The 10,017-nt window shown below is 38.9% G+C and overlaps 1 protein-coding gene across 2 annotated transcripts in view; it reads left to right on the top strand.

Annotated features, from left to right (window-relative positions):
- LOC109967637 (cadherin-18-like) overlaps window positions 1-10,017 on the top strand; it is a 202,572-nt gene that overhangs the window by 126,629 nt on the left and 65,926 nt on the right. For both annotated transcript variants that reach the window (XM_020613365.1, XM_020613366.1), the window contains exons 6-7: window positions 5,743-5,930; window positions 9,400-9,653. In XM_020613365.1, the coding sequence (XP_020469021.1) occupies window positions 5,743-5,930; window positions 9,400-9,653 (442 nt within the window). The remainder of the gene's footprint in view (window positions 1-5,742; window positions 5,931-9,399; window positions 9,654-10,017) is intronic.

The raw sequence follows: 10,017 nt of genomic DNA, 5'->3' as shown, positions 1-10,017 counted from the left end.
AACACAATACAACAACAAAGTAAAAAAAAAAAAAAAAAAAAAGAAAACAGTAAATAAAAAACGACAACAACAAAAAACAAAAGCAGCTTCGTGCCGCCTAGCTGGGTCTGGCCACAGCACCTCATCAACATCACAGCCAGTGTCCCCCATGGCTAGACAGGGATGGAAGTGTATCAGAGCCTCAGCAGCATTGTACCTCTTCCATTGCCTGCAAAAGAGGCCTCAGCTCTTCCTCTTCTTAATTGTCCTCTGACTCTGTTCCCACCTCCCCCTCCACCCCTCCACTTTCATTACTGTTTTAAATAGATACTGACCTGCGGTCTTTTTTCTAGTGCTAACATCTCGATTAATAAGTCAACAACTAAGTATTTAGGTGTTTGGCCATGTGGCGAAGGTTTGTTGTGGCATTTTGATTGGCAGTGTTTTCAAATGGCAAATGACTTTATGACAGAATGCTGTCTTATGCAGAAAACTGTGTACAGTTTTGCAAAAAATATTGTTACATTTCAACATGGTGCAAAGCAGAAAACACGTTTAGATTTTTAGAGATATGAGCTGAATTTTTGCTCCCTGAGTGTCAGTTTAGTTAATTGTGCCAAGCGTGTCATTTTAGTGTGTTAGCAACTGAAAAAAACTGTAATATAACAACAACCTTTTTTGTGCTACATTATTTGTATTACCATCCCTCTTGTTTGAGCTTCCCCATCTGCATGCCCATTGTGCACTCTGTGGTGGGCACCAAAATACAACACGGCAAAGCAAAGTCAATTTCAAATTCAGGAAACATCAAATAGTCTGAGTACAATTTTCTCAGTCTGCTCCAAAGCAACAGAAAGCATGTCCTTTCTCTTGCTTTGGATAGTTGTCCTTTAAAAGTTTTTCATCACCAAGAGTCATTTCTGTTTTTCTTGCTTTTAGCTTCTTTGCCACCTCACATCAGTGGTTCTCCTATTTTATCTTCTGGTCCAGAAGAGGTCTGCTATTGCAAAATTCTAAAACTTTAGCTTCTTATTATGCTGTTGACTTTACAATGTAAAAATACTTCCTATATGTCAGCTCTTACTGTCATAGTCCATATTAAATTCCTATCAAATATCAAATATTAACAGTATTCGCAGCAATTCCGGCTGAGATGCTCCAGTTCTGCTGATGAAGAGTGTGTGTGCCAGTGCTAATGCATATAACTAACAACCTCAGTACACACTAGCTCTCTCTCTCACACACACACACCATGCATGATGTTTAAAAATTACAGCTTCGGGCCAGTATGAAAACACTATTATGCTAATGAGAATAGTAAACATGTCAGGGAATGTTTCATAAATAACATGACAAACACATTCATTATTTTGTCTTTGATTCAAGGACAAACTCACTCATACAGAATCATATACTCCATATTCAAAAATCATTTTATGACCGCACCCACCAGAATTTTCTATGCTCAACAGAAAGCCAGAAAAATGCTTTACATTGTCCCTGAATCAGCATTACTGTGAAAATGAACAACCCTCATAGACGGAGCAGAGGCTGACCGATATTTATCATGCTGATTTTCTGCATTTTTAGGTCACTGGTATCGTCTGATGAATGCACTCTAATTGGCCAATGTGTCAGCAGACAAATAACATGCGCGTTACTACTGTGCGCAGTGCAAGTATTTTTCGTGCACTAAGGATCCATACTACGAGTGATCAGTTGCATTTTGGGACCAAATTGATTTAACTGACTTTTTTCAAAGGTTGCACTGGGTGCCACTGCAAAACAAACAGGTTATGCAGGAACGATTGCGCGCACTGTGGAGATGGTGGACAAACGTAACAATCCCCGCAATACTGCAGTGTTTATCTGCAGGTCTGTCACTCACCCGTCTCATGAAACAGAGACTTCCAATCTGTGTTGATCCACACTGACAGAAACAGATGGGCCCCTTTTTTTACACTTTGAGTCAATTTTTTTCCTTTGGCGCATTTGAAGTGCAGTGTTTCCTGTGGATAACGAGGTTCACTGTGGCAGCAATGTACTTTGAGCACGGGGTGGGGGACAGCTGCAGTTTTGGGTGTGTGTCCGTGTTTCCTCTATGGAGGTGAACAAACCTTTCAGTGAAAGTTATAGTCTAAGGGACTTTAAGTGGCTGCAGAACTAAATTCTCAACAGTTGGCTGGTCAGTGCTTCACTCAACAATGTAACCAAAGCCGGACATTCAGTCACCTTCAGTTTCAGTGTTGTTCAGCGTCAAAGCAGCTGTCAGTCTTCAGCTCCCAATGAGCTGCAAGGACAGCAGATGGACAAACAGTCTTCACCAGGCTGACCGACAGCAAACCTGTTGCTTTACAGGCTTCTCAGGCAATTCTCTGAGGTGCTTGATAAAATGACTGATTGGTTGGATTGATTTTTTGCTGTGGCAGCACAGATTTTGGTGTGGAAGGGCACCACTGAGAAATATTACCAATGGAAACACTTAAGTATAATTGCCCCAGACGGCTGTTTAAATCAGGTAGATCACCTGTTAGCTTGTTTATGTGTTGGAAATTTTTACTTGAATCTCTTCTGATGGATCAGGTTCCTGGTGTCACTGTATGCTTCCTGGTTTTACTTCCCCTCTCCCCATGCAAAGAAAATAAATCAAAACATACATACACTGCTGATTTCTTGCTGATGAGCCTACATGAAAACTATTTTAGTCCAGTACTTTTCTGTTTACATTCAGCCTGGTGAAGACCATGCTGTCCTCCTGCTGACAGACAGCTGTTCTGACAAGAAACGCTGCTGGGAAGTTTGTGTCAGTGTAGCCTGAACGGATTAAACAGGTTGTGCAATATGCACTGCTCATGTCTAGTGAAGTCCCAGTTTGAAATTAAGTAGTGGCTGAAACCTACCATCAAGACCATGCTGTCCTCCAGCACTGCTAACCCTTGTGTTCTGTTAAGAATCTTAAAGTAACTTTAGCTCAAAATGAGCTGGGACTAGCCAGGTGACCAAGTGAGCTGAACTGTGCATGAAGTCCAACACAGACATTGCCAAAGAGCAGAAATTCTTCTTCAAAATAAAAACAGGCTACAAAGAAAGCAAATACACAAATGTCAAAGCCTGCACGCAATCATCGTTTTATACTGTAATTCAGTTGAAATATAGTAGCCCATCATCATCATCACCATCATCATCAGTGTGACCATTATCATGCTGACTGCTAGGCCATGGAGAACTAATGTGCATACATAAATAAGGCTGGAAACTTGTTCTAGAGGTGGTTTTCACATTTATTGTGTTCCATAAGTTTCACTCTCTGAATTCCATTATAAATATAGCCAGTGCACACTGGATAGTAAGGGTATTTAAAATGATTTGCAAACCACTAGGTCACTAGGAGTGAGGACAGGAAGCTGTGAGAAGGCTTTTGAGACTGGTGAAGTTGTACTAGTCAGACTCAAAATGTTATTTTATTTATTTATTTATTTGGGTGCAAAATTAGCCGTCCCTGGTAGGCTAGTGCTTAAGGCGCAGCGCTCTCGCCACTGTGGCCCGGGATCAAGTCAAGGTTGTGTCAGGAAGGGCATCCAGTGTAAAACATGTGCGAGTCGTCAGTGTGACTATTCGCTGTGGCGACCCCTAAGACGGGAGAAGCCAAAAGTGACTTTTCATTTGGGTGCAAAATTGTTTTCGTTATCTTTTTTAAATGAAAAACCAGAAGCATAATTAAACTACATTTATTTCACTTAGTCATACAGCAAGTAAGATGGAACCCTCAGAGTTACACTGGACTTGTTAATTGTTAGTATCTACATTTTAATATAAGGCACAAAAAAGCTTACCTGTAAATAAATATGCTATTGAATCAAATTACTTTTCCAAGGTCATTCTGCTGGAAATATTGCCCTGTGAGAGCACAAGTTCAAATTGAAAACCATGCTCCACATCAGAATATGTGGGTTTGATTCATCCAAGCTGTTAGTCAGTGATGGAAGAAGTACTCCGATTGTTTACCTAAGTAAAAGTAACAATACAAGTGTGTAAACATATTTACAAGTGAAAGTATTGCATTCAAAATGTTACTTAAGTACATAAGTATTAGTAGAGAATATACTACAAGTACCAAAATTAAAAGTACTCATTATACAAAATGGCATAATGATGTATATCATATTATTCTATTATAATTATTGATGTATTACTGTTTACGTCATTTAATGTCGCAGCTGGTAAAAGTAGAACTAATTTATCTACCTTATATGCTTATAGTTTGAAGTATTACTGGGTAGCTTGTGAGTTTTACACCAAGGATCAGTAAATCTTGTGATTATACTAGATTTTGTTTTCTTAATTTCTTTCTGAAAAGTAGGGGAACTAAAGTCATCAAATTAATGTAGTGAGTACAAAATACAATATTTTTCTCTGAAAAGTAGTGAAGTTGAAATATGAAATAGCAGAAAATGAAAATACTCAAAGTACATACTGTATACTTCAAAAATGTACTTAAGTACAGTACTTGAGTAAATGTACTTAGTTACTTTCCACCTCTGGTGTTGATCACACCTTATTTTTGAAAATGACAGAAATGCGGAATGCCCTCCATTCTGAGATGGTGAGATGTACGTGTTATTCATTATATTTTATGAGCTTTTGGTCTTGTTTAGTTTTTCTTTTGCATGCAGCACATGAAACTGTGCCCTGTTACTATGAGCTCCATTTAACAGCAGTACTGGTTTAATTATGCTAATTATTTTTATTTGCTTCTTTTTTTTCTTGATGAAACACTTCCCCCAGATGTTAAATTAAAGTTTAACAGGAATGTACTATTCAAGGTGCACAAAGGCTCTTAATGTAAAATCCTGTGCAGGAAATATTAAGTTTCTCTGACAATAAATTAACAAGAGAAAGTATTGAGTATAACATAGCTTTCTAGCGGTGTATGGGAAATTAAATGACATTTTAACTGTGAATATTACCACCTCCATCAGTGTTTTGTACCAGTCTTCACAAGCTCACACCCACCTTGTTACAGCTATAAGGACAGACTGACCAGTGGAATCAGTGTTTTGTGTCTCTGAAGGGAATGTCTGTAGGATTCCTTTGCCCTTCTTCGAAGCTGCTTGCTCTCATTTTGGATATTTCATAGGCATCACATGTAAACTCAAACTCAGAGCAGAAAAAGCTCTGCTGCCTGTGACCTAGAAGTGAAATGTCTTGTTGCACTTTGTTTAGATTAGATTACATGAGATTCAGCTTTATTTAGGCAATGAAGTACAGTTTAGCATCTAACCAGAAGTGCAGGGTGCACAGTATCTACAGTATGTACAGGCAGTGCTAATTTACTGATAGATATGCACAAGTGATATTTACAGTGAGATATGTAGGGTAATGTACAATATACAACAGACTTTATGGATTTACATACGTTAAACTTATAAAACACTAGTGTTGTGGGATGAAATGAAATGAAACAGTGCAGAACTATAAGATAAGTTACACGAGTTAACAGTTCAATGAATGTAAATAGTTCAAAGATAAATATACAGTATCTGCATATGAATAGTACAGTGTGCAAGTGAATAACAGAGCAGTAGTTAATAACATCAGGTCACCGTCCATTGAGATCCACCATCTTATTAATTTGTTCAGTATTTGCTAAGCTGCCACTTTAGTGCTCAGAACCAGTGCAAACAGCTGTTTTCTGCATGTAGAATGCACAAAATGAAATGGTTTCATGAAAAAATATATTGCAATGTTGTGCTGCTGTTACAGAGAGCTACCAGCTATATGTACCAGAGCTAGCTCCAGTGGGGAAGGCAGTGGGTCGGATCAGTGCCAGCGATGAAGATGAAGGACAGAACGCTGAAATGACCTACAGCATCACTAATGCAGATGCAGCTGCTATCTTCACCATCATGACTGATGCTGACCGCAGGGAAGGAATCATTTCCCTCAAGGAGGTATGAATCAGAGATCACAACACACAGCCCAATGCTACTGTGTATATAACTATAGCATGTGTTTGAAGTATGAGCTGCACTTTCAAGTGTGGTCTTGAGGGGCACTGTAGCAGGCAGGAACACAAATGAAGCTCTTTGTTTTGCCACGTGCGTTTATTTAGTCTCTCACAACTGTAATGGCAACCTTAGAACCTGATTAGACAGAGTGCATTTTAGCAGCCTAGAGCAGCTTTTTGTAATTGTTTTAATGAGAGTGAAATGTTTACTCACTGCTTTTACTGAGCGCCGTTTCTTGCAGGAGTGGCCCGAGTGTGTCCAGGTGAATAAACTTCAACTCAGAGTGGGAAAAACGCCCAATGTAATTTGTGACCCAAAATATAGTACTGACCTCTCGCAGACAAACTCCCAGCTGCTTGGCGGTATCTATGGACTGTGTAGTTAGTGGTCATTTGAGGCCCAACAATTGACAGCACACTGTCACATTGTCCCTGACCCATACTATAACAGCCTTGAAGCAACCATCATCTGCAAATTCTCCTCTTTCTGATGGTGTCATGTAGAGCATCCACACAGATTTCCATTTCTGTCTAACGTATTGAAAACAGCTTCTCACTCTCAGTCAGAGCCCTCAAAGATAAGACAATAATATCTGTTTTTATGTTTAGATAAATGATGACTGTTTAAATAAACATTTAAATAGGCTAAAGATCTGGTGGTTGCCTAGTAACAAGGAAAAAGGTGCAGCAAGCTGGTCTTGTTTTTTATTGTAGACTTCAACCAAAAAAAGTCTACATAACTGTTCTGTGGGGCCTTACTGTTATATTTGAAAAGCTGTGACTGACCAGTCAAAAGCTGCAGTACAGCACAAAAGAATTTTAACCACAGTCTATTTTCCAGCTGAAAGCAGCAAGACAGGTATCATGTGTGTTTTCTTATTATTTCAAATGGGAGTTGAATGTTTGCAGCGTGATAACTGGGGAATGTCATTCACATACAGACACAGTAGGGATGTTCCAGTCAAGTTTTTTTTTGGCCCCAATCCCAATGATTCCTTTAATATTTTCTATCTGCTGATGCTGAGTCTGAACCAATGATTTAATTTTTTTTTTTATTTACCTAAAATGATCTTTCAAAGTTCATGCTTTTGTGTTGCCTTCACTTCCATCACCTGTGAGAAAACATTATATTAAACTGGATCCTAGTATCTCTGGATAAACATACACATATTCTGGTTTACCAAAGAAAAGGGGACTGTGGGCAAAGTGGCAAAGATGTCACATGCGAGTTTGTGTTCTACTTGTTCAGCAGCTGTTCAATAAAATGATCTTTTTAACCTTTTTAACATGACGTTGACTAGTCATTGACCATGTGATTTTCACTACCACAGCAAGTAGTCAGTCATTTTTGACACGTAACAGTGACAACATGCAACCTGATGAAACTCCTGGAGAGCAAACGTCATTAAACTCTAAACCAACCTCCCAGTTATGTGGAATTCCACTGTTAGTTGTGCACTCTGTCCTCGCTGATGAAACTGTCACCAAACCCAGTGTCCAAAAGCAGTGTTTGCTATAAATTGATTTCCCTGATAGATAAAGTTGTAAATTCAACATTGAGTTAGAGTCAGAATGAAAATTCAACTTTAACTTAACATTTCTACAGCAGTCACAATTTATATGTTGAAAAAACAACCACTGAATGAACACCAGAAAAGGACCATGTTTTGAACATGATAAACTTTAATCAATATGGTCTGTGTGTTAACTACCAACTTTCTCCTGAATGTGTCAAATTTAAAAAAGACCTGGGAACAACCACTTTAAGGGGGTGAGGAATGCATTTATTTTACACAATAGCAGTTGTCCAATGTGATGAATTTAATTTCTCTGGGTTTAGATGATAAAAAAAAGCTAAGTAACATATGCATATCTAATAAGGAAAATGTTTAAATCTTGTTTTTGGAGGGAAATGGGAAAGAGGGTCAAACCCTGCCCTAGTGATAAAATCTTACAGTCAGCTGCTCCAACTGTCCCACATGCTCCTCAACCGTCACCAGCCTGTGGAGGAAGGTGAGTTTGAATTTTTTAGCTAAAGAAAATGCAGAGTAAAGTCATTAAAATTCTGTAGATAATCAAAATCTTAAAAAAAAAAAAAAAAGTTAAGGTCATCCTTTTAGTTAAAGCAAAACTTTCTATTGTTTTTCAGGATTCATGTTAACAGTATCTAAAATTCACATCTTGTGCGAACCCCTCAAAGACTGCTGAGAGCTTCATATATGCACCTGACTTGATAATATAAGTGAAATACATTTTAAGTAAAAATAAATATTTCATGGTATTGTAGTCAGGGCTGTTTAACATGTCATTATTTGTCTGGAATTGAAAGTCATTTTACTTGTGTAGTAACAATTATGTTTTTTACAGGGATCCGCCACTACCAGACCTTATGGTTCCTCATAAACTGCAAGAAATGGCATGTCATGAGCAGCACTATGGTCCATGTTTGATGGCCTTTGTTTCAAAGTAGACAAAATGGACCTTCAATGAGACAGAAGACTGCAGATTTTCAGAAAATGTAGCATACCCTTAGCATCACTAAAGATTTACTAATGAATTAAAGATTGTTGGACTGCAGATTGTTATTGATTCAGTCTTCATTTGTTTCTTAGTACCTACACACATTTTTGTCTACTGTATTGTACAATGTTACCGTCTGACCCAACCCATATTCTATACAGGAGGTATAGAATTCCTCAATACAGGCTGAATTGCTACAGATTCATTTATTACAGCCTGTATCAGGGCTCTTAACACCATTTAATGTATTGTGTATGGTATGTGCCTCTAACAATAAATATTCAATTCTATTCTATGGGTGTGTTGCATGTCTACACTACACATGAATTTTTCTGTTGAATGCCTACTAGTTGAATGAAGCCACTCCACCATCTAGTAAGCATAACTTTGGACATGCTACCACATGGTCATCTTGCCACCGATTGACCCAGATGTTTACATGTGATGACACCAGTCGCATATTCTTCATTCATTCATAATAGTAGTAGCATAGCTGTCACTGTTCACTTATCAGTGTTATAGAGGCTACCTACAGTTTTGTGAATTATGGATGACCACCAGATGTATTATTTAGGCTTTAGGTACTTCTAAAAGTCAACAGGTATAATCAGATCAATTTATTTATAGAGCATGTTTAAAATCAACAAATGCTGACCAATGTGCTTACAGAATAAATAGTCAGGGCAATCATGCGGAAAAGCTGGAGCAGCTTTGACCAGTAAGGGGTATGAGTGTGAGGTAAACCACAGTGATAGATGTGAGCAGGGATCCAAGTGTGCTGTTGTGTTTTGTGAAGACAGCATGTTAAGTTACTTTTTAATTGCTGTGTTATTAGCGAGATGCAACTTTTAATAAGGCAGCAGGATAATTGTGTTTCCTGTCTCCCCCCTCAGCCTCTGAACTATGAGAAGAGAAAAGTACACACACTCAACATCGAAGGCTCCAACACTCATCCAGATTCACGCTTCTCACACCTGGGGCCATTTAAGGACTCCACATCACTGCGAGTTATTGTGGGGGATGTGGATGAGCCTCCTGTCTTCTCCATGGACTACTACATTATGGATGTATATGAAAACTCACCTGCTGGCACCCAGGTTGGCACTGTAACTGCTGTGGACCCTGATAGCACCAACAGCGCTGTCAGGTAAAAGAAACAGTGGGTGGTGTGATGTGTGTGTAAGTCTTGTGGAATGTTCATGTGCACCAGTATTTGGAATTCAGGTGACGTGACAAGAAAATAGGCTGTGCGGTTGTGTTAGACAGTATGTGAGTACAGCAGGTTCACTGTGGAATTTTACCGTTATTGCACAAGCATCAGTTCTCTGAAAATACTACATTTCCCTCACTTAGCTGCTCATGTCTCCCTTGACAAAGGAACAGCGGCACAGTGGATGATTTCTGTCATGCCTCATCCCCCACCCAACCTCCCCTCCCCTCAGCCTTGGCAGGTAGAAAAGAACTGTGAGTTATGATCAGGGGTTAACTTGGGATTTGTGATGAGGGGGAGC

Source organism: Monopterus albus, unplaced genomic scaffold (assembly GCF_001952655.1).
Source record: "Monopterus albus unplaced genomic scaffold, M_albus_1.0 scaffold133.1, whole genome shotgun sequence".
Taxonomy (NCBI): domain Eukaryota; kingdom Metazoa; phylum Chordata; class Actinopteri; order Synbranchiformes; family Synbranchidae; genus Monopterus; species Monopterus albus.
The sequence above is the reverse complement of the archived record's forward strand: the minus strand, read 5'-3'. Positions and strand labels throughout refer to the sequence as shown.